The sequence below is a fragment of the Castor canadensis genome, chromosome 12 (genome assembly GCF_047511655.1).
Source record: "Castor canadensis chromosome 12, mCasCan1.hap1v2, whole genome shotgun sequence".
NCBI classification, from domain to species: Eukaryota; Metazoa; Chordata; class Mammalia; order Rodentia; family Castoridae; genus Castor; species Castor canadensis.
In genome coordinates, this window is record NC_133397.1 from 85,426,413 (window position 1) to 85,450,774 (window position 24,362).

The 24,362-nt window shown below is 39.5% G+C and overlaps 1 protein-coding gene and 1 long non-coding RNA gene across 2 annotated transcripts in view; one reads left to right on the forward strand and one right to left on the reverse strand.

The window, feature by feature from the left end:
- Positions 1 to 24,362, forward strand: part of LOC141414877 (uncharacterized) — a 115,327-nt gene that overhangs the window by 49,696 nt on the left and 41,269 nt on the right. Inside the window, exon 2 of the long non-coding RNA XR_012439831.1 lies at positions 17,823 to 17,902. This is a non-coding gene — a long non-coding RNA (uncharacterized lncRNA). The remainder of the gene's footprint in view (positions 1 to 17,822; positions 17,903 to 24,362) is intronic.
- Aff3 (ALF transcription elongation factor 3) overlaps positions 3,240 to 24,362 on the reverse strand; it is a 494,906-nt gene continuing 473,783 nt past the window's right edge. Inside the window, exons 18-23 of the mRNA XM_074050356.1 lie at positions 21,386 to 21,522; positions 14,505 to 14,576; positions 13,019 to 13,112; positions 10,059 to 10,108; positions 9,710 to 9,933; positions 3,240 to 7,215 (exon numbers count right to left, since the gene is read on the reverse strand). Of these exons, the coding sequence (XP_073906457.1) occupies positions 7,094 to 7,215; positions 9,710 to 9,933; positions 10,059 to 10,108; positions 13,019 to 13,112; positions 14,505 to 14,576; positions 21,386 to 21,522 (699 nt within the window). The 3' untranslated portion in view covers positions 3,240 to 7,093. The remainder of the gene's footprint in view (positions 7,216 to 9,709; positions 9,934 to 10,058; positions 10,109 to 13,018; positions 13,113 to 14,504; positions 14,577 to 21,385; positions 21,523 to 24,362) is intronic.

Here is a 24,362-nt window from a genome sequence, read left to right on the forward strand (position 1 = left end):
ACCACCCACTCCACCCCCTCCCGCTCCCCCCCTCAATACCCAGCAGAAACTATTTTGCCCTTATCTCTAATTTTGTTGTAGAGAGAGTATAAGCAATAATAGGAAGGAACAAGGGGTTTTGCTGGTTGAGATAAGGATAGCTATACAGGGCATTGACTCACATTGATTTCCTGTGCGTGGGTGTTACCTTCTAGGTTAATTCTTTTTAATCTAACCTTTTCTCTAGTTCCTGGTCCCCTTTTCCTATTGGCTTCAGTTGCTTTAAGGTATCTGCTTTAGTTTCTCTGCATTAAGGGCAACAAATGCTAGCTAGTTTTTTAGGTGTCTTACCTATCCTCACCCCTCCCTTGTGTGCTCTCGCTTTTATCATGTGCTCATAGTCCAATCCCCTTGTTGTGTTTGCCCTTGATCTAATGTCCACATATGAGGGAGAACATATGATTTTTGGTCTTTTGAGCCAGGCTAACCTCACTCAGAATGATGTTCTCCAATTCCATCCATTTACCAGCGAATGATAACATTTCGTTCTTCTTCATGGCTGCATAAAATTCCATTGTGTATAGATACCACATTTTCTTAATCCATTCGTCAGTGCTGGGGCATCTTGGCTGTTTCCATAACTTGGCTATTGTGAATAGTGCCGCAATAAACATGGATGTGCAGGTGCCTCTGGAGTAACAGTCTTTTGGGTATATCCCCAAGAGTGGTATTGCTGGATCAAATGGTAGATCGATGTCCAGCTTTTTAAGTAGCCTCCAAATTTTTTTCCAGAGTGGTTGTACTAGTCTACATTCCCACCAACAGTGTAAGAGGGTTCCTTTTTCCCCGCATCCTCGTCAACACCTGTTGTTGGTGGTGTTGCTGATGATGGCTATTCTAACAGGGGTGAGGTGGAATCTTAGTGTGGTTTTAATTTGCATTTCCTTTATTGCTAGAGATGGTGAGCATTTTTTCATGTGTTTTCTGGCCATTTGAATTTCTTCTTTTGAGAAAGTTCTGTTTAGTTCACCTGCCCATTTCTTTATTGGTTCATTAGTTTTGGGAGAATTTAGTTTTTTAAGTTCCCTGTATATTCTGGTTATCAGTCCTTTGTCTGATGTATAGTTGGCAAATATTTTCTCCCACTCTGTGGGTGTTCTCTTCAGTTTAGAGACCATTTCTTTTGATGAACAGAAGCTTTTTAGTTTTATGAGGTCCCATTTATCTATGCTATCTCTTAGTTGCTGTGCTGCTGGGGTTTCATTGAGAAAGTTCTTACCTATACCTACTAACTCCAGAGTATTTCCTACTCTTTCTTGTATCAACTTAAGAGTTTGTGGTCTGATATTAAGATCCTTGATCCATTTTGAGTTAATCTTGGTATAGGGTGATATACATGGATCTAGTTTCAGTTTTTTGCAGACTGCTAACCAGTTTTCCCAGCAGTTTTTGTTGAAGAGGCTGCTATTTCTCCATCGTATATTTTTAGCTCCTTTGTCAAAGATAAGTTGCTTATAGTTGTGTGGCTTCATATCTGGATCCTCTATTCTGTTCCACTGGTCTTCATGTCTGTTTTTGTGCCAGTACTAAATTCTAAACATGTATGTTATTTTACATCATGTCTGGATATAAATATTTCTTAGTGAGCTCATTCTATTTAAAAGTGAATGAGAACTTGATTCAACTTTTCAGGCCTCATCAATACTTATAATGTTTTGAGACAAATGTCAATCTTTGTGTTGATTCTCAATTCGTGCCTTGAATTCATTTTTCAGATCAATGTCTTTCAAACTGGCTGTATGAGGTGGATTTTCCAGGTAATGCATAGACTTAATCTCCTGACTCCCATTACTGAAAGAGCTGTGACTCTAAATCCCCCTGCAGCTGACCCCAAATTTACCCCCTGCTGCCTCAGAGCACCAACTAAATAATAAAAACCAAAATCATGGTCAGATGTAATTAGTTCAAGAGGAGAGTTTTATAATTTTCCTCATGCCAAGCAAACAAGTTAACCCTTCTGTTGACATACACAGGATAATTTGGACAAAGAGAACACAGATCTCAAATCTGAACAATGCTATTTGCCAGGGAAATATGTGCTCTTTTGGGACTGGGGAAATGAGGAAATAAACTCTGATTCCCATTGGTTGGAAATGAAATTTGTGTTTATGGGTTTTTTTTTCTTATATTAAAAAATGTCTTTCAAGACTCCAGTTGGTCCAGGTTTCATTGAAAATGTGATACATCTTAGAAAATATAATTCTGATATGATCAGACTCCAGCTGTGTACCAGGCAAAGCTGCCTAAAAGAGTCCTTGTTTGAGAGAGCTGGGCATTTCTTAGCCACTTCTGAAAAGTGTCAAGCTCAGTGATCCCTGGTGCAAGCAAAGCCAAGTCCCCTGTCCTGGCCATCTTAGGGATGAGGTGATTTCCTTGGCAATCTAGGGTTCCGCTTGGCTGATGAGGACATCAACTGAACTGTCCATCTGGAAACAGACCCTTTGAGCTTTTTCTCTGGACACATGTAAATTGTCTAAGATGGTGCAGTGAGGAAAAAACAAGGGCATTTGAACCTGAGGATATGGGTTAGATAATGTGAAGTAGTCATTTTGTTTTTGTGACTATTTCCGCTTCTGTATTTTAGTTTGGAGAGGAGGAGAAGGAAAAAAAAAGGAGATAAGAGTGAAAATGAGGTTAACGAAATTGGTTACTCAACCAAATATTCCAAATGTGATTTCCCATGCTGGTTTGAGTTGGAAAAATCTGGCACACAAGTTAGAGAATTAACTTGTGACATCAGAGAATGTAGCACAGTGTCCCAGGGCCACTCGTTGAATAGGCACCCATGTAGTCATCAGTATGAACTTGTTGCATTTCCTATTCAGTATCCTCTGGACACTAAAGAACTAAAGACTCTCTCTCTCTCTCTCTCTCTTTCTCTCTCTCACTCTGTGTGTGTGTGTGTGTGTGTGTGTGTGTGTATGCGTGTATTGGGACATGGAAAAGATAAGCAATAAATTATAGTTGTAATGAAGAAAACATCCTTTTTTTTTCCATGAAAAACATTAGACTTTGCAATGATAATCCATGGGAGCCATGGTGTTCATGAAAACATTTGTGAAACAACAGGTTGCTTTTAAAGAGATGGGCTGTGAACCAGAATATTGATTTGAACGTTTTTCGATTCCAAAGTTTCCTTGTAAAAATATTATCAGAAATTGGTGGACATTTTTTACATATGACTCATTTTTCCTCTCATGTACAACATAAATCATTTAATGTAACATTGGCAACCTTAGAAAGGCAGACATTTAATCCAAGTCCGTTTATAAATTCCAATTTCACATGGATTAAAAACTGCAGATAAATTAAGTCACAATAATATCCTGTACATGCATTAAGGCTGGTGACCGCTGAAGTCTCTTGGGTATCTACAAACAGGAAATCACACACAGGTTACTGGGTCTGAGGAGTGTCTACATCATTAAAAAAATCTTGCTTTTTTTTTTTTTTGGTGATACAGATTTCAACAGTAACTCTGGAAAACTGTGAAAAATGTTATTTAAAAATATATATGTATATGCTACTGCACAGTTTCAAAGATGTGATTCATAAATAATGCTGCTGCACTGATTAATTTTATAACAATGACTGCACTTCCAAGGTGATGTGAACACGCAGTGACTTATACTCAATCTTAGGCACTAGTAATATCTGTCAGTTGTACTACAGTTTTATGATAGCTGTATTGTACATATATATTTTTAAATGTATGCATTTGTACAAACTGCATATATTATGTATGGGGTGTTGGAAATGTACACATCACTGTTATATAATACACATATCATTGTTGTACATTTTAGGTAAGTTTTAGTGCAGAAAGTCTCATTGCATTCCATTCCATGTGTTCAATGTAGTACACAATTTGTCAACTCTTCAGATTATTTTTCCAGTACATTCCTCTTTAGACAGGGTCCAAGTTTCCACTTACAATTTAAAAGCTTCCAGAAATATCTATTTTAACCAAACCTCTCTCTCCAGGCACAATTCTGCACATGAGTCTGATCTGTAAGTTTGATCAGGAATATATTTGGGCTACTCCTCTCTTTCAAAGATAATTCTGATGTGATAAAGGATAGCATCCATTCAGGTCATGGCAGATAAGGTCAGCTGAACTTGGGTTGAACTTCTAAACTAAGAATATGTCTTCTAATGGAAAGAAGTGGCAATAAGTATTATGTTTGAATGCAAACATTTCTGGAAGAATATGTATAAAATTGTGAGCTGTGGTTGTCTCAGTGGATTGAGACAACCAGAGACTTACACATTCTACATTTCTACATTGTTTGAATTTTTACAATAAATAGGTATCACTTTTAAAATCAGAAAACACAAGAAAGATGCTTCGACTTGGAACCCAACTAAAGAAAAAGAACAAGTTATGAATGGCTTTCACAAGTAACAATCAGAAGATGGTTCCTTATCCAAATCATCTATCTGAACCCAAGAGAAACTGCTACCCAACAGCTCTTCAGCTGAAGTGAGAGACATGAGTAGGACCTGCATGCTCAGACCATCCTCTCAAATGGCCAGTTTCTGCTTGTGTTGGGAAACATGAGTCATCAGCATGCTGATAAAACATGTTCTGGCACAACTAGCTGGAGGCCACTTTTGTTATTAAATGGGAATGATGTCACAGGGATGCCACAACAAAAGCCTGCAACTTTAAAGATGGGCAAGACCAGAGAAGCTCCCCAGGGATACATGGCAGACCTCAAGAGCCATCCCTTTATATGGGAGGCTGGATTTTTAAACAGAACTCACCAATAGTAAGTAGAACAAAGTCTCAGTTTTGTAAAATAATTAAAAAATTTTTAAGTTAGATTCTAATTTCCTACATAAGATGGACCATGAACTTTGTCAACAATTAGTGAAAGGGATATAATATACCCATTATTTTTTGGATAAATTTAACATGGAAAGAGACACTGACCAACCCTAATCCCCAAATCCTAAATCCAAAATGTTCCAAAATCTAAAACTCTTTGAGCATTGATGTAATGTTATCAGTTGGAAATTACACATCTGACTTCATGTGACAGGTTATACTCAAAATGTAGGAACACTAAAAATAATGTATGAAGTTACCTTCAGGCTATGTGTATAAGGTGTACATGAAACACAAGTGAATTTCATGCTTGGACTTGAGTTCCCTCTCCAAGATATCTCATGGATATGAAAATATTCCAAAATCTGAAAGAATTTGAAATCTAAAACCACTTCTGGTCCCAATCATTTTGGATAAGGGCTACTTACCCTGTACTGTCAATATTTTCAAGTGCTCAGAGTCAAAGCTAAATGCAAATGTCACAAGCTCTTCACTTGCTCATTGTTAGTTAATTGCAAATCACCAAAGTTGTTCAATTGTTTGTACAGTTTTGAATCAGCACTTATAGTAATCTTATTTCCCATCTACAGATCAAGCTGACAAAAATGTTAACATTGCAACCAAACTTATGAGGATATAGTGGAAACATTGCAGCAGGTATTATACATATTTTATGCCACCACCACCTTGAACAACAGAGTGCCCCACAGATGTCATCACCTGTCTTTCTCAGATTTACATGCTACAATTCTGTCAACTAACTCAATGACATTATTTTTGTCTTAAAAGTGTGGCAAGATGTACCCTCTTTTTTTAGGGGTTGTTTCTTTTTACCAATATTTCATATCCAAATATATTTAACAAGAAGACTAAATCCTAGGGTATGATAAAATACTATAAAACAAATAAACTTGAGACAAATACTGTAAACGAGATGTTGAAAACTAAAATGTAAACTTAATTAAAAAAAAGAAAAGAAAAGTAAAGAAGCACAGGCAAGACATAAACATATCAGATGCACAAGAAACAAGGAAGATGCTCTGACTGTTGCTGCTCCAAACAGAATTGCAGTCATTGCAGGAGTAACTTCCCCTGCACCATAAGCAGTTTGCTAATGAAAGCCTGAAAAGTATCCCCAAATCCAAATGCATCGAAGGCCTGCTGTGGCACATCATGCATGAAGAGTGAGAATAAGACAGAATTATGATAATAAATAGCTCTCAGCCTGATAAGCAACAGACAGACTACTAGTGATGGGACATTCTAGATAATGTCCTCATTTGGCCAAGAAAAGTGGTAAGAAAGCCACTGTGGAAAGAAAAGACTTGAAATGTATTGGCTGGCAAAAGCCACATGGCTCTACAGCCACAGAGTCACAGTGGCAGGAAGAGGAACTGCATGTACCTGGAGGGCTTGTCACAGGTGCAGATATCAGTTCTGCATGGAACTCCCAAACATAGTCATTGTTGCTTTAATGTGTGTTAATTTTCAAAGACACCAAGTTCTTATAATCCTGGTGTTGTTTTCAAACTATTTGGGGGTGGGACAGGAATGCTTGTGGGAAACAATCCATTTGCTCACAGTGTGTTTACTTGATAATAATGCTGGGTGGGGAGCGGGTACTAGTAAAAGGGCAAGATAATTGGTAACATGCAATCTAATAAACTTCTGGCACAAAAATAACTGACTTGCTTTCATTATTCAATTACCAATTAATACATACCAATCAAAAGTAATTGGGAAAGAATATATTAATACTGAAAGTAATCAATAATATAAGAGTTCAACTTAACTGTCAGTTAAGCTTTTGGTGTGCTGTATTGCACCTAGTTAACTAACCCATGAGATTTTGGTTGAACTTTCAAAGAAGTCATGGTTTAGCACTGGAATAGAGAGTATGTATCTGCAAGTATGTGAGTGTATGTGTGATGTGTATTTCCTCTAATCAGGAATGTCTGATCACTTTATCCAGCCTGAGACAATGGAAACTAGACAGACAGAATGTGTTGTAAGAGCTGTGTGTCTTACACACATATACAGGCAGCTCCTTCTACACCCACACATACAAACACACATGCCCTGGAAAAAACCATTATTTGATGCTGAGGAAGTGTTCACTGCAGTTTGATAAATGCTGTGGCTGGGAATTTCAGTAGCACAGTGTCCAGAACTATTGAGACGTCCATGGAGAGGAGAGCAGAGACTGGCTCAAGGGTGAGATCCTTAGGACAGGTGGGTGCTGTTCCGCAGCCAGTGCAGGCCTTGCTGGGAGTACTGCACCAGGTGCTCCATGCTGCTGTGCAGGGTGACAGGTCCCATGAGCAAATCCAGGTCATTGAAGAATTCTAGGGTACAGAGGGAGTTGTTAAAGTGCTATACACACTAGGTGTGCTACCTGTAAGTCATGATCTGGGTGACTTCAGAAAGAATTCTATTCAAGGTCTCTCTATAAATCAATGATTATTTGTTCCATCCTGTGACTTCAGCATTTCTTTGAACTAAATAAGATACAAGTGTGTGTGCTCATTGTATATCCACATCAATAAATAAACCGTATCTGCATTTCTAAGTCAAATGAAAAATGTTTATTTAGCCAAACAGCAAAGAAAATCCTTGTGTTCAGACTGTGTTCTCTTGGTGTAGCAATGCTTCCCAACCCAAATGTCAGTGTGGCCCTTCCAGTCCTTAGTCCATAGTCAACTGGGGCACAAACTACGCCCTTGGAGTGAGTCCATCCTGAGGCTCTAGGATGGTGGGGGGCAAATCAGAGATCAGAGTAGAGGAGACACTGCTACTGAAGTCACCTTCTAGCATTTGGACATTCTCTGGGTTTGCTCTTTCATTACACATTATGATGGACCAAGGTACTCTGCAGGTGCAGAAGTAGAGGTAGAGAAGGATCCAAGATGAATCATGAGTGGCATCTTTACTCTGTGACAGTCTAGTGGCTGATAGAGACAAATTCATATGGCTACTGCTCTGTCATAGCTAATCACTAACAGTCCTTGAAAAAAGGTACTGAGACACTTTTTCAAGTGTATTTACATAATACAGAATAGAGTCCTGTTGGGGAAAAGCAGGGGAGGGAGGATCAAGAAAGACTCCACATTGCAGGAGGCTGGTAGGAGGGATCCAGGCATAGAATGGAAGAGGAAGAGCAGACTGGGGTGGGAACAAAGCTGAGTTTGCACGGGACACATGGCACTGAGCTCTCTGATAGGATATGTGCAGCAGGCGATTGGCAGTGCCATGTGGAGCCTGGGCTGCTCAGGTTCTCCCAAACTGGATGTGTATATTTCCATACATTTGTCCCTTCTGTTGTTTTCACCAGAGACACCACCTCATCCTACTTGGCCACTCCATGCGATGCGCTTTTCCAAACATACTTCCAGGCCACCTCCTCTAGGGAGATCACTCTGCTCTTGTCCTCAAAGATTCACACAATTACCATTTAATGGCCTGAAACTGCGCTCAGTTTTACAGTCTTACCTGCTGACGGAAGGAGAGTAGTAAACTGATATCATTTTTTTCAGGAGAAAAGGTTAACAACTATCTATCTGTCTATCAAAAGAAATCTATACCTGTTGAGCCCAAAGTTCTATTTAGTTTTATTTGGTGGTACTAAGGACTGAACTCAGGGCCTCACACTTACTTGGCAGGTGCTCCATCACTTGAGCCATGCGCCTAGTCCCCCCAGATCTCACGTTTGTAACTCCCGCCTAAGAATCTAATCATGAAAAATTATATAAGAATATTTACCACATCATTATTTGTCACAGTAGAAAAAACTAGAGGTAACCTAAGTGTCTAACAGCTGGGGGGTAGCTTGAGAAACCATGATACTTAATGATCTTATAATCATTATATTAGAATATTATAGAAGCATCATAAAGGGTGTTTCTTGAATAATGAATCACACGAGAAAATGCCTGATACAATGTTAAGTGAATTAAGACAGGATATAAAACTATATATACACTATGATACCATTTTGGTAAAAATAATGCAGATGGAAGAAGAAATACTAGAAGAAACTCAGGTTGAAAGTTAACAGTAGTTATTTCCTGGTGATAAGATCACTGAAATTTAAAAACTTTTTCTCTATAGTTTCTGCACTTCACAAATTTATACACAATAAGCAAACATTCAATTCATTCTATTATCAGTAAAAACAAAATCTAACTTCCTACCACATGGTTTTTTATTTTTTTTTTGAGACAGGTTCTCACTATGTAGTCCAGGAACTCAGTTTTCCTAGCTTAGCCTTCTGAGTGCTGGGATTATAGACATGTACCACCAAGCCCACTTAAATGTTGAAACTTAAAGAGCTAGTAACTCTCATTTGTCTGTTTGTTTGCTCATTCATTCATGCATGTATTCGATTAGAGTCCCAACTGTGTTAGGTACTAGGCTAGGTCTTAAGAGAACAAATATGAATGAAACAGAATCTCTGCCTTCAAGGAGCTCAGTGTCAAAGCTCAGAACCATTTGTGTAATCCATACCTGTATCTGTGCCTAAACTTGTATCTGTGCCTATACCTGTATCTGTGCCTATACCTGTACCTGGACCTAAACCTGTATCTCTATCTGTACCCATACCTATATGTGTGTCTGCATTTAATCGATCTGACATGCTCTTCCACAGTAAGCATAAAGATAGTTAAAGGCACAGGGCACCCTGAGAGAGGGGTGAGGCCAGGAGATTTTTCATACAGCAGGTGATAGCCTCTCCTCTTTCTCCATCCATAAATCATGAAAACCCAGTAGTGATGCCCTGGGTCAGGCTGTCTCCCCAAGCCTAGGTGGACCCTGCGTGCCCCCAGAGGGCCATGGACACACCTCTGTTTTCCTTGGCCAGGTTGTCAGCCATCTCCCAGTAGTCATAGCTGTGGAGGATGCTGTTGGTGATGCTGACGTGATTGGCCGCCATCTGGTGAATGCGTTGGGGGATGCTCACGATGGTCGACGGGGACAGGGCGTTGGTGTTGGAAAGGCTGCCCTGAGACCCCACGGAGCTGGTGGGAGAGGGGTTGGGAGACATGGGGGATGGGGTTCCAGTGCTCCTGGAGGGGGAGAGGTAGAAAAACCAGAGTGGAGAGGTCGGGAGCAGGTGAGATGGGGCAGCCCCTCAGGACACTGGAGCACCATGCATTGGATGACTTATTGCATTGGGGAAAAGTGAACTTACTTTCCACTGGCACCCCATGGAGATGGGGTCTGGGCAGCTTTTGATGAATTCTACAGGAAAATAAAAAACACAGACAATGAGTGTCACCTGAACAGTAGACAAAAACATGGTCTCAGTGACTATGGTGCATGAATGCTGCAGATGAATGCAGATTCATAGAAAGTAGATCTGAGGAGGAGTAATTACAAGACTGTTACTTCCTTTCTGGAAGCTAGTGGCATGCAGGCTGCCCTGCCTGTGGGTTCCCCAGTGGGTAAGATGAAGGGCTCACTCCTGGGTTGCTACATACAAGTTTTATGTACCAAATTAAATCAAACTCTCGAGGGTCTGTTGAATTCTGAACCAGTTTAAATTTTTCATTGTAAATTAGTCTAACTTTTCCGAGCAGAAACTGTCCCCATCTCCCACTGACAATACCTTATATTTAAACTTAGAGGTTATTTGCAGAAACTGTTGATAGTATTTATTTAATGCTGGAAAATATATGTTATCAATGTCTACTGTTTTAACTTATGAGGTTTAAAAGGAAAGGTGATTTCCTTTGAGAGGGATATTAATGAAAGAATAGATTAAGATATATTTCATTAACAGATCAAACATTAAAAAATTCTGGCTTATTTAAATATTTGATTTAGGATGTTATGTTGCACGAGCTAGGGTGTTTGCATCAGGGACTTAAAAGAAGTTATCAGGTTAGGGGTGTGGCCTAGTGGTACACACTTGTTTGAGACCCTGGGTTTAAGTCCTAGAACTGCAAAACAAATAAACAAACATACAATAAAAACCAACCAACTAAACAGATAAAAACAAAAACCAAAAAAAAAGTTTTCCCTTTAGCAAGGAAAGCTGCTAACTGCACAATCGGGTTTCCTCTGAGAGCCCAGTATGGCTTTCTTGGACAGCTAGCCACAGGACTATGAAGAGAAAATAATGGTTTTGTGATGCTCATGTGAATTTTCCTTCAAAGATGAGAAAAGAGCCTCAGTCTGATTCCCTGAGCCCATGCATTCCTTTTAGTTACAGGCAACTTCATGAAGTAGTGACTGATTTTTTTAGTTTTAGGTACAAATGGCAAGAAATAGCCTTTCAGGACTCAGAGGTACTACAGCATAGTATAAACACAGGACAGAATTGTAAACCATATCACTTTTACCTGTCTCAGAATGCCATTATTTTCATGGAGAGAGCTAGAAAAAGAAGAACGGTCATTCTAGGAGTGCTGATCTCCCTTTTCCTACCAGGACATTGACTCTTTTCGCAACCAGGCAGTATGGGTTCAACCCTTTGCTTCCACTTCATGTGTAACCTACATAGTAGATACTCTGGATATGAGCACACTCAGGTAAAAGAGGGACAGAGTTTGTGTGGTGTCAGAAATAGTTTAGAAAAGGATGTTGAAGGGGATAGAAGTCTTCAGGCTCTTCCCTTACCACTAAGCTCCATGATCAAAAAGCCCTGGGAGGAACAGAGTCTCCTTTTCAGAGACAGCTCTGTATTGATAAAACACATATTTTTTGAGCCAAGTTGTCATTGTAACCTGAAGGTTTCAGTCTCTGAACTTTACTTAAACAGCCTTTGAAACTTTGTACAAAAGGGCACCTAAATGGCACAAAGTTTCAGTTAGGAGGAGTACATTCTAGAGACTTAGTGAATGGCATGACAATTATAACTAACAATAATGTATAGTATACTTGAAAATAACTGAGTAGGCTTTAAATGTTCCCATCATGAAAATGATAAGTATGTGAGGTAATGGATGTGTTAATTAAGGCTTTTTTTTTTTTTTGGTGACACTGGGGTTTGACCTCAGAGTCTCATGCTTGCTAGGGAGGTGCTCTACTACTTGAGCCACTCTGCCAGCCCCAATTAATTTGATTTAATCATCCTGCAATGTATATGTTTATCAAAATATCACATTGTGTAGCATATATACACACACTTTGTTTCTGCTAAATTGGAAGATACATTAAAAACATCAAATTGATGGAGGGTGATGCCAACACTCATGGAAGAGAGACTCTAGTCTCCACCCATTTGGATGTACATATTCACAGAGTACATACATAAATCAAGAACTTCTTTTACACCTTAAAAGTTTCACTGTAATCTCATGACTTATAGAATTCTTCCGTCTTTATTCAAGCATTTTTCTTAACTGTAGTAGCTTTCCTTAGAATCAGGTCTTAGATTCTGATTTTCTGAAAATAACTGATCTTGTAAAGGGCTCCATGCTGGCTCTTATTATGACACAGATAGGCAATGTGCCTGGCTACCGGAACCAGTCTCTAAGAAGCAAAGGGTGAGCATAGAGGATCTGATGTGTATCTCACAAAGGCACAGTGGGGACAGTGAGGGTGTAACTTCTTGTTTCTATAGATAAATGGATGAGGAAGAGGCCCAGAAAACTCAAACAAACTTCATGTCTACTTTATAACATACATCAAAAAAGGGCTTTTGGATTTTTTTTGCTTTTAAAAAATTCTCCCAGTGAAAATAATTGACTTTTTGATCTCAAAAGGTGCCATTCAATCCTTACAGTTACACATCATGAGCTAGAGTCTCTGAGTTCTTATGAGTCACTTCTTATCATTTAAAATGACACCTCTATTACAAATTAAATTTGTACTAGAGACTAAGTAAGGGGAAGTTGGTTTAAATAGTTACTTCTGAGAGAAAGAAGCTCTACGTGACAAATTTATGTCTTCTCTAAAGATGAATTTAGGATGCTAGAATGAATAATTGGATATTCTTTCTCTAGTGGCCATAGAAATATTTGGACAAGAAAGCAGGAGAATAAACTAGCTGAGTTCTCAAGGTCCATTCTCTGCGCCCTGAAAGCCACATGTGTGTCATAAGTGGTGTTATTCTGGAGACCAGAGGTGACCTGAATTAGCCCCAAAGCAATGGGACTTCTGACAGGGAGGCAACTGAACACAAGGGGCCATGTTGCCAGACAGTACCTTGAAATAGTCGATAAGTGCTTTTGAATACTTTACAGCGTGGTCCCTTTTGAGTCGAAACATCCGCCAGTAGAGGAGAGCCAGGCACCGGTAACTGTGGCAGAAGAGGAGAAATGAGCCCTCAGGATGCAAGAGTGTCCTTCATGAGCAAGACTTTAAAACAAATCTTGTCATTTCAGGGAACTCAATGCTTATCCCATGCTTATGTATCTAAAATATTTCTATATGCATGTATATGTCTGTGAGTATCTGTCCTTCTTTTTTTTTCAAAAAATGTAATCCAAAATGTATTCCCTAAATACATTTACTTCTAGATCATGTCATAATATCTTTAATGCTTCTTTGTTGTGAACAAGGTCTGGCTGCTTTCTTCTTCTAACACTAGAGGGCAGTCTCTCTCCATGAGAGGGAGGAGGAAACTCTAGCCCACAGCTTTCACTGCTTTCTGGGTGAGCTACTAGATTAGCCTGTAACAAGACAGCAACTTCACCTGTTTGTATTAGGTACTTTCTACCGTTTTAGTAGTCTACAATTAGTTCAGATTAAGTGTGTTATAAGCAATAGAAGTACTATGCTGAGGACAGTTACATTTGGTTATTTTCTACAACATTAATTTATAGATTAGTGCTCTAATATATTATTAATCATCAATTTATTAATCTCAAATGGTACTTCAATAAAGAAAAGGGCACAGGTAGCTTTTCCTAAGATCCCTCCTCTGTTCATTGGCATTCTTCATTTATTTTGTAATTAGTTTCCAACTCAGATCTGCTGTTGACGTGCCAAAATAGCAACCTGCCAAGTACAATTCCATAGTCCTAACCCTCCAAGCAGATGTGCGACAACCTGAGACCCCTTCTTTTGCTAGGTCGCTGTTATGGCTTTTGAAACTCCATTTGATTATCCAACACAGATTAGATTCTAGAGTGTAATGAACTTTTGGAAAGTAAAAAGTTTTGGATCCTTTTCACAGGAAGAACCAACAACAAGGTGTCTTGCAATATGGGGAGTGGGGTGAGATATACTGAAGAGATGTCATGGGTTAAAAGTTATTACTGTAACCATTATAATCATTATAAGCACAGACAAAATCTATTATATATTGGCTAATATTAAAAATGATATTATTATCAATGCATAATGAGCTGCTCTTCAGTTTCATGTATAGAGACTTCAATGGACCCTCTGTATTCATTCATACTGATCTGGCATGTTAAAACAACACATGAATTATTTTGATTGCATCTAATGTGTTAAACACAGGAGAAATTCCCTTTGGCACAATTTACATTCAAATGACTGAAACAGGGACCTACCTGATTTTAAAACACAGGCACACATACAGAAAAAAACCCTATCCATTCAATCACTGGAATTCAGTTCATACATGGCATGGCAGTAAGAAATGGTCTGGACAATCCCTGGCTGAGAACTGCATAGAGCTTTGTAAGTTAGGAGCTCCGCTGAGTTGGGATGATTCACTCACCACAATGCAGCTAACTGTTTGTCCTCTGGAGTGGCGTTGGGGCCTGAGTGGGTTTTTAGTCTCATAGCATACCTAAAACAAACAAAAAACCCAAGCGAATTTAAAAAATGCTTTCTAATTTATTAACAACAGAATCTCTTCTGTGAACGCTATTTCTCTTGCCCTAATACTTAGTTTTTCATAGTGCTGCTAATTCGTTTTCTCTCTCTCCCTCTCCCTCCTCCCCTCTCTCTCAGGGCCTCAAGCATACCAGGCAAGAAGTCTACCACTTGAGCCACACCCCCGCCTTTTGTTTGTATTTTGTTTCTGAGACAGGGTCTCATTAACTATGCCTGGCTTGGTCTTGAACTCATGATCTTCCTGCCTCCACCTTGCCAGTCACTGGGATTACAGGCATGACTATTATGCCAGCTGATAATTCTTAAAAGCTGGCTGATGTCATTCCATTTTCCCCAAGCATAACAGTGATGACTAGAACAAAATGACTTTTATGATACCTTGCTACTTTCTGCTCTTTAACAAGTTCAAGTGCTACAGACTGTCAGGAGTTATACCAGTTTAAGAACTATTCAAGTATATGGTAATGCGTCTCCTTTTCAAACTTTTGATTTATGACTGAGAGGCTGACAGATGGAGGCAAAGTTAAATTCTTCTGGAGAACTTTTACCCTGGAGGCTCAGATTGATGCTTAGTTTGCCCCTTTCTCTTTGTTACGTAACTCCTGCTTTGATGGCGGTGTACAAGTCCTGCACATTGTAATCTCTATTTGTTGCTAAGTACTTGTGCAGTGAGAAACCAGTGGCTCTTATGGGCTGCACTTAATTCTTCTTACTTTCCTGAGCTACGGATAATGTGGCCATTGCTTCCTCCCAGTAACATGCTAGGCCATCTATGCAGATCCTTTGAGAGCTGAGTCAGTGTGCACTGGTCAAAGGGTCCTAGTTTCAAATCCCAGCTATGGATGAATTGTGAGAGTTTTGACAGATTTCTAAGCCTCCATTTCCTTATCTGTAAAATAAGATGATTTCTTTCTTCAGTGGTTTATAGTTTCATTGTAGATGTCTTTCTAGGGAAATACCCAAAGGAATGTAAGTTGGGTTACAATATAGGCACCTGCACACCCATGTTTAGTGCAGCATTACTCACAACAGCAAAGCTATGGAAATAGCCAAGATGCCCCACTTCTGAGGAATGGAACAAAAAAATGTGGTATTTATATATGATGGAATTTTATTCAGCCACAAAGAAGAATGAAAATTTGTCATTTTCAGGTAAATTGATGGAACTGTAGAACATCATCTTAAGTGAAGTTAGCCAGGTCCAGAAAGCCAATGCTGCATGTTTTCTCTCATTTGTGGAATGATAATATAAGCAATATTATGAAAAGCAGGTCACACTAAGGGACGGTCACTAATGAGAGAGGGAGAATAAAAGAAGGAAGTTAAGAAGGTGAGTATGGTTGATGTACTTCCTATACAAGAGTGAATATAGAATTTTTAAACCTGTTGAAATCACCATAAGAAGGGGGCTAAGGTAGAAAGGAGAAAAATAGGGAGGATGAACCAATTCAGGTTATAATAATATATACATGGAAATGTCACAAGTAAACTCTCTGTGTAGCTATCTTAAACAAAAATATTTTTTTTACAAAAATAGAGAACAGGAGGGCAGAACAGGTCCTTCTCTGGGGGTTGGCACCAGTGGGAGGGAGAGAATATAAGGAAAGGTGGAGGAGGTGAATGTGGTGGAAATATTGTGTACACATGTATGAAAATGGAAAAATGAGACCTGCTGAAACTATTCCAGGGATGGGGGTAGGGGGAAAAAGGAGAGAGATGGAGGGGGTGAATTCTGGTATGATATATTGTAACAACTTTTGTAAATGTCACAATGCACCTCCAATACAATAATAAAAAAAAAAACAAAAATAAAATAAAGTAAGATGAATACTGCAACCATGTAGCACTGTTGCAGGAATTACTTCAGAGAGTTCTGTAAAGCTCTTGGCATAGCAAGCTGACTTGCTTCAAACTGCTCAAGAAACAGAACTGTTACCACCTCACTATTTCCACAACGTGAGGATTTGCTGGTGTTTGAGTGCCTATCTCTGTAGAATTTTCCATTTTGCTCTGGTATTACAATATACATATATGACATCACAATTTATTGAAATCAACATTTCACGATGCTGAGTGAAGTGTGGAAGCCTTTCTACCTCCCCACTTTTAAACAACACTATCTTGAGCATCAGATGATGGTCTATAATTTTGTTTCAACCATCAAACATGACTTGTAAAACTCAAAGAAGTGGATTGTTTATGGTATGTGTTGATATTTCTGTTCTTTTCTTGTGGACGCTCTAAGATTCTTTCTTTCAACACTCTAAAATTCCTTCTTTCAACACTTCCTTTCTGTTCAGGAAGTTACTTCAGCCAGTTTTTAAGGGTAGGTCTGTTACAGACAAAAACTTTAGCTTTCTTTAGTCTGAGAATATCTTTATTTCCCTTCATTTTTTTTTTTTTTTGATGGCATGGGGTTTGAACTCAGGGCCTCACAATTGCTAGGCATGCACTTTTACTCCTTGAGCCACTCCATCAGTTCTTTTTTGTGTGTGATGGGTTTTTTCAAGATAGGGTCTCTCAAACTATTTGCCTGGGCTGACTTCAAACCACAATCCTCATGATCTCTGCCTCAGCCACCAGTGCCTAGGTCCCTTCATTCTTGAAGAAAGTTTCCACCGAATCTAGAATCTGCAGCTTGATAGTTCATTCTTTCTCACTTAAAAAAGTGTCATGCCATTCCCTTTTGGCTGCCTAAGTTTCAGATGCAGTCTGCTGTCCTTTGAATTGGTATACCCCCTACTACCATGTCTCTGGTGGCTTCAGGGATTTTTTTGTTTTTGTTTTTTGGAATTATGATGTGTCTTGGCATGCATTTCTTTAGGTTTATTCTATTTCGGTTTTTTTTTTTTTTTGGCTGCTTGAATCTGTAGATTTATGTCTTCTGACACACTTGACAACTTTTACCATCACTTCTTCAAGTACTCTTCGTTCCACTATATTTCCCCTCCTTCTAGGGTTCCAGTGATTTCAATGTTGAATCTTTTGTTATTGTGCTTACTATGGTTTGAATGCATATCCAACATAACAGTATGAAGAGGTGGGAATTTTAAGGCAGCTCTACCCTCCTGGATGGAGTAATGCTGTTGTCATGGGAATAAGTTAGTTATTGCATGAGTGGGTCCTGATTAGAAAAAGGGATGAGTTTGTACCAGTTTGCTTTCTCTGTGCCATACATGCTTGTTTGTCTTTCCTCCAGGTTCTGATGCAGCACAAATGCCCTCACCAGATGCCAGCACCATGCTCTTGCTCTTGGACTTCCCAAGAATTTCCAGAACTGTGAGCTAACCTACTGTTTATCCTTTACCCAGTTCATGGTATTTTGTTAGCAGCAGAAAGGAGAGTAAGATGTGACTGAGGCTCTATTAACTTTTTTCAGCCTATTTCCTCTGTGTCACTCCGGTTGGGTAAATTCTACTTTCTATCCTCAAGTTCATTGAATCTATCCTGTTACTGCCACTCTGCTATAGAGCCCATCCAGTGGTTTTTATTTGTTTCCATTATTGGAGCATTTTTATAATGGCTATTTAAAAATCCCTCTTAGACAATCCCAATGTTTGATTCTTCTTGATGTCAGGTGATCATCTGTTTTCATCCCAGTGTGACTTTCCTGGTACTTGGTATGAAGAATGAATTTCTACTATATGCTGGACATTTTGCCTGCTATATTGGGAGATTCTTCATCCTATTCAAATCTCTTGTTTTAGTACACTCTTACCCTGCGTGTTTAGCAGGCAGGTTTAGGCTTGGATTACTTTGAGGACTGTGGTTCTAACAATTTAATTTTCAGAGCTTTCCTGGTGCTGTTTTGGTTAGCTCCAGTTGATCTGGTATCACTGGGGTTACAACTGGTCCCTGATTGTGCTGCCCTGAGGTAAGAGGGGTGGCAGGGGAGGCTCACCAGGCTGGGTTCCTGTGGAAGCAGCACACCATTAACCAGTGACCTTTTGCCCTCTGGAGCCCCTTGGTGGAGGTGAGAGTTCTCTCACTTGTGGGGAGCTCCCCCTTGCAAGCACTCCTGGTCCTCCAGTGGGGAAGACGAGTGTCAGGTTTGGTGGATAAGGCACAGGTTTAAGTGGTAAATTAATTGGCACTACTTTTTTTTAGATAAAATCCATAAGCATATGGTTCATTTCTTTTTCTTATTGACACTTTATAAATGTCCTTGTTTATGGGATACAGTTTGATTTTGAAACATGTATATTGATCAAGCTGGGGGAAGCAGCACACCAGCACTTGTGCATTTTTCATTTCTTCGTGGTGAGAAAATTCAAAAATCTCCCTTGTAGCTGTTTTGAAATATATAATACTTTATTGTTAATTACAGTTGTCATACTGTAAATAATAGTTTTCTAATTAAGGTAAGAAAAATTTCTTTTTTCTTAGTTTTATGTGCAGCTGAAGTGATTCTTTCCATTTTGAACTCTCTAGATGATGGACCAGGTGCTCTGCCTGGGCAAGGTGACTTGCATTGGTGGACTCTTCAGGTGTGGCACTCCTGTACCCCTAGTTGTCTCAATGGCATCGGGCTTTTAATTTGTTGGTAGAATTTGCTCGTTCATTTCAAACTGTGAATGTTTTAAGTAAGTTATAATACTCCAGGTCACTGCAGGCTCTAAGGCTTTTTTACCCATTCCTCAAATATTTACTAAACACACACTATGTACCAGGATCTCTTCTAGGAGCTGAGGATACATCAGTGGACAAATCAGACCAAACACCCACCACAGATCCCCATGCTCAAGGCATTCACACGGTGGCTATCTTCCCACTTTGCACCCATCCAGTCTCACCCACGTCCTCCCTGCTTTGCTGTGCTTTGTTGTGAGGAAGGAATGTGAGGATCTAGAGTCTCTTATATATAAGTCATTCTCACAGCTTTTTACTCTGTTGTTTTCTTTTTTTTTTTTAATAATTTTTTATTAGGATATATTCATTATACAGGGGCTGGGGGAAGATTCGTAGTGATAATTCCATCTGTTGTTTTCTTTACTGCTGAAAATATTGTGGCATTTGGGAAGACAGTATGAAGGAACCACCAATGCATTGGTTTAGTAGAAATAGTTTAATGAGAAAAATAGCTGGGCAGGGTTGACCTTCAAAGCATATTTGAGAAATGCTATTTGAAGGTTATGTATTCTCTGATGTTTGGAAGACAGCTTCAAAGATGGAAACTACTGACTGAAGGAGAGTAGCAAAAAATACCACCTCACTTCTTTGGGGTAATGTGGACCACATAGGCCATGACCCAAGATGACTGGAAAACTCCCATACATGATTGTGGGATATGTTTAAAAAAATACCCAAGGTTAGTCTGCATAGAATCTCAGAATCAGAAAAGCTTCTCTGAGTGAGTCTTAGAAAGCATTATTTCATACCCTGGTATTAGATGTTATTCCCATGCAGTTAAACTAGCTAAAAACATAAGCCATTTTACAAAGGTTCTCAGTAGGATAAGGAGGGACTACTGAATTCTAACGAACAAAATTTATCTTTCCTTGTCCCTCCCTCCCTCCTATTCTCACCCCTCCTCTCTTTTTTGTGGTACTGGGGCTTGAACTCAGGGCCTTCACCTTGAGGCACTTCATCTGCCCAATTTTTTGTGACAGGGTTTTTTGAGATAGGGTCTAGTGAACTATTTGTCTGGGCTGGCTTCGAACTGCGATTCTTCTTATCTCTGCCTCCTGAGTAGCTAGGATTACAGATGTGAGCCACTGGTGCTGGGTTTTCCTGGCCTTTCTTAATTACCATTCTATCCTTAACTTTTGAAAAATCAACTTGTTTAGATTCCACATGAGTGAGATCATGTGACACTTGTCTCTGTGCCTGGGTCATTTCACTTTGTGTAGTGATTTCCAGTTCCATCCATGTGGTTATGAATGACAGAAATTTATTCTTTTTATGGTTGAATAGTATTCCATTGTGTATGTGTCTCACATTTTCTGTATCCATTCACCAGCTGACAGACACTTAGGTTGTCTCTGTTTCTTGACTGTTGTGAATAGTGCTGCATTGAACATGAGAGTGCAAATGTCTATTTGGCACACTGATTTCCTTTCCTTCGGGTGTACACTAGTAAAGTGGGTTACTGGAACATATGATAGTTCCATTTTTCATTTTTTGAGAAGCCAGCATAACTGTGTTCCCTTGTGGCTGTACTACTTTATATTCCCATCAACAATGTGCAAGAGTTTCCCCTTCCTCCACTTCCTCACCAGCTCTTGGGATTTTTAGTCTTTTTGATAATAGCCCTTGTTACCGGGGTGAGGTGATATTTCATTGTAGTTTTGATTTCCCTGTTGATTAGTGATGTTGGGCATTTTTTCATGTACCCATTTGCTGTCTGTATGTCTTCTTTTGCGAAATGTCTGTTTAGGTCTATCACCCACTTTAAAATAAGACTTTTTTTTTTCTGCTGAGTTTTTTTGACTGGACTAGATTGTTTTTTTAAAGCAGCTTGGAGGTGATGAGTCCCAAGTCTGTGACTTCCCAGCTGGGGAAAGCAGGTGTGTGAAAGCTCACTCAGATGCACCCTCCTCCCTTGGCAGTCAGGGGTTACAGGAGCTGCCCTGCCTCATACAGAGAGGGCAAGGAAGGCAAAACATGTAAAAGTTGTAAATTACATGTTCTTAGTTTGTGAGAATGAACACTGGTTCCCAGTGGCTGACGGTGTGGGCCAACATTCTTTTCTGGTTTTGCAGTACTTACATACATTCCTCACATGCTCCCCAGCCCACTCCCCTGCCAGCAAACAGAGCTTACCTGATGAGCTCCACTGTTTCTGAGTACATGGTGTAAGGAGACTTGGATTCCATGGGGCCTTGCTCCATTGCATTTCCACATTCAATAAATGACAAGGCTGCTTCAGCATAGTTCAAAGCCTTTCCAAACTTTTCCACCTGAGCAACAGAATTAACAGGGTCTTCCTTAGTAAGAGGTTTTAAGTAGCACTCACATAACTTACACTCTTTATTTGAGGTGCCCAACTTTTGACTTCCCAAATCCTATGAATGAGGCTGAGAGAAGAAGGAAACAGACACAGCGGTCCCCTCTAGCCATCGTTTTAATTCCCATGACTTCAGTTACTTATCAACCATGGTCTGAAAATACTTAATGGGAGCTTCCAGAAATAAACAATTTATAAAGGTTAAATAAATTTTAGTTTATTACTACAATTGTTCTACTTTATTATTAGTTACTGTTAACCTCTTACTGTGCCTAATTGATAAATTAAACTTCATCACAGATATGCTTGTATAGGGAAAAAAAAGCAAAGCATGTATAAGGTTCCACATTACCTGCAATTTCAGGCACCTACTGGGGCCCCTGGAATGTATCTCTTGCATATAAAAAGGAACTACTGCAATTGTTTTTTTAGTTATTTGGTCAAATGGCTACTGGTTTGGGGGTAAGAGAACAAATGGTTGTATGCAGAATGCTACTGAACCCATGTGCCAATGCTACCAAACCCATGTACAAACATGGCTCCAGACTTCACAGCAGCTCTAATTTCTGTGTCACTCTTTCCAGCGTTTGGCAACTCCATTCCTTGATCCTCTGTGCTATGCAAAATATGCACCAGAGTTGGCAGGTCTGGCTCACATAGGGTTTTCATACTTTTTTCTTTTGCACACCTCGGCTTTGAATTTTCAAGGCCTCAGTTGTCATCTTGTACATTTTCTGAGACATTTACATCTCCACACCTTCCTCTCTTCACTCAAGGTTGAGAAGGGAAAAGGAGAGGTGATGAAACTCAAGTTTTTATTGCACCTTTGTTAAAATGGAGCACAAGGTTGAAAATCAGTAATAAAAATGGTTGTTGGATGATCTATAGTCATCTAAATTTATATCAATCTTTCCCCACATCAGCAAGGATAATCGTGAATCAGCTATATAGTCTTAAAATCTCATAGATTCAAGCTTACACATCAAATTCACATTGCTACTCTCTGTGGATAATGACATAGTCTCGCTTTGGATTTCAAAATTGCCCCAATTTTCAAATGAGTCATTTCACCACTGCCAACAAAAAATGATATTCATACTCTAAATACTACTTCCAGTCTTGCCACTAAAAACAAAACAGAACTTCATTGGCAATGATACCTTAGAAAATAGAAACACTGGCCAGTGTTGTAGCTCATGCCTGTAATCACAGCTACTTAAGAAGAAGAGATTGGGAGGATCATGGCTTGAGATCAGCTCAGGCAAAAAGTTACTGAGACCTCATTTCAACAAACAAATTAGGTGTAATGGTGCACGGTATAATCCCAGCTAAGTTGGAGGCATAGTAAGGTCCAAGGCTGTCCCTGGACAAAAACATGAGACCCTATCTGAATAATAAACCAAAGCAAAAAGGTTGCTGGTGTGACTCAAGAGGTAGAGTGCCTGCGTAGCAAGCACAGGGACCTGAATTCAAACTTCAGTTCTGCGATAAAGCAAAACAAAACAAAAATGGAAGTACAGAGCAAAACTCCCTCTCATTAGCAAAGCAAATTTTAAAATAGCTTATAAATCAAATTGTCTATGAAGCAACATTTTGCCAACACTTTCAGATTAAGGAAATAATTTCATTCAGTAAGTACTTCCTCAAGCACTCAATTCTGAGGTATGTGCACTTGACTGATACACAAAAGCTCCGTCCAAGTACACATAGTACATTTGGAGAGAGACATTGTGCACCCATAAAACAGTTCAATGTGCAAGGCAGCTTGTGACTAACTAACAATGTGCAAAATGTGGAGTGCAATGTCAGTAAGATAGAAAGAAGGGAGCAAGGGGTGGGGCTCAAGAATCTGGGAGGAGAGCTGGGAATGGTACTGGGAAGGAAAGATGCGCTCTGTTGTGTCTGGGGAGGACAGGGTGCGAGTGTGTGAGAGCGTGCAGCTCTGAGGTGCACAGGCTGCTGTCAAGGTGTGCTCTCAGAGCCCGGCTGGATCAGTGTCTCTCATAGGAAACCAGTGGGTAGGAAAGGCAGGGCTGGGCAAGATGACACTGAGTGGATAAGGCCGGCAGACCCTGTAGGATGGACTCAGGCAGAAAATCCCATTCTGCTTAAAGGTGCCATGTTTTTCCCTACAGCAGCCATGACCTAACTTTGCATGATTATGAGACTGGACGTGCAAACACTGTCTCTTCCATTCTCGTCTCTGTGTTCCAGTACCCAGTGGCTATTCCTTCTGTACCCCAGTGTGTCTTGGCAGTGGATTTCATAGAAATAACTGTTTGATGGGCAACATGAGACCGGGGACTGTTAGGGCTTAAGATCCTCCTCACTGGAATAAAATTCTGAAGTCATCTGAAATGCTACCTTTGTCTTTAGTCTCTGACTGATCTCAGTTATGAACACTGGAGGGAATAAAACTCGGATTAGTAGTGAGGAAGGCATTCTTTTGGATGAAACCTTTAGCTGGAACAACCTTATGGTCTTAAAAAAAAAAAAGAAAAGAAAATCAAAATTTTCTATTTATTTCCTGAAAGCTTCAAGCTTTTCAAAATAGGAGATTATCCAAGTAAGAAAAGTTATTCTTTGAAAACATCAAATCATGGTGACTTTAAGGTTTTATGTGCAGATAATAGTTTCTCTGTTGTGTACCCTCAGGGGAAGCATTCATTTTGGCAGACACACATGAAGAACATGAGTCTTTTTGAAAAGAGGTTTGATCCTGGGACCAAGCTAAGGGTTGGCCAGGCTAACAAGAGAGAAAAATGCAAATCTAGAGTTATTTTTAAAAGGAAA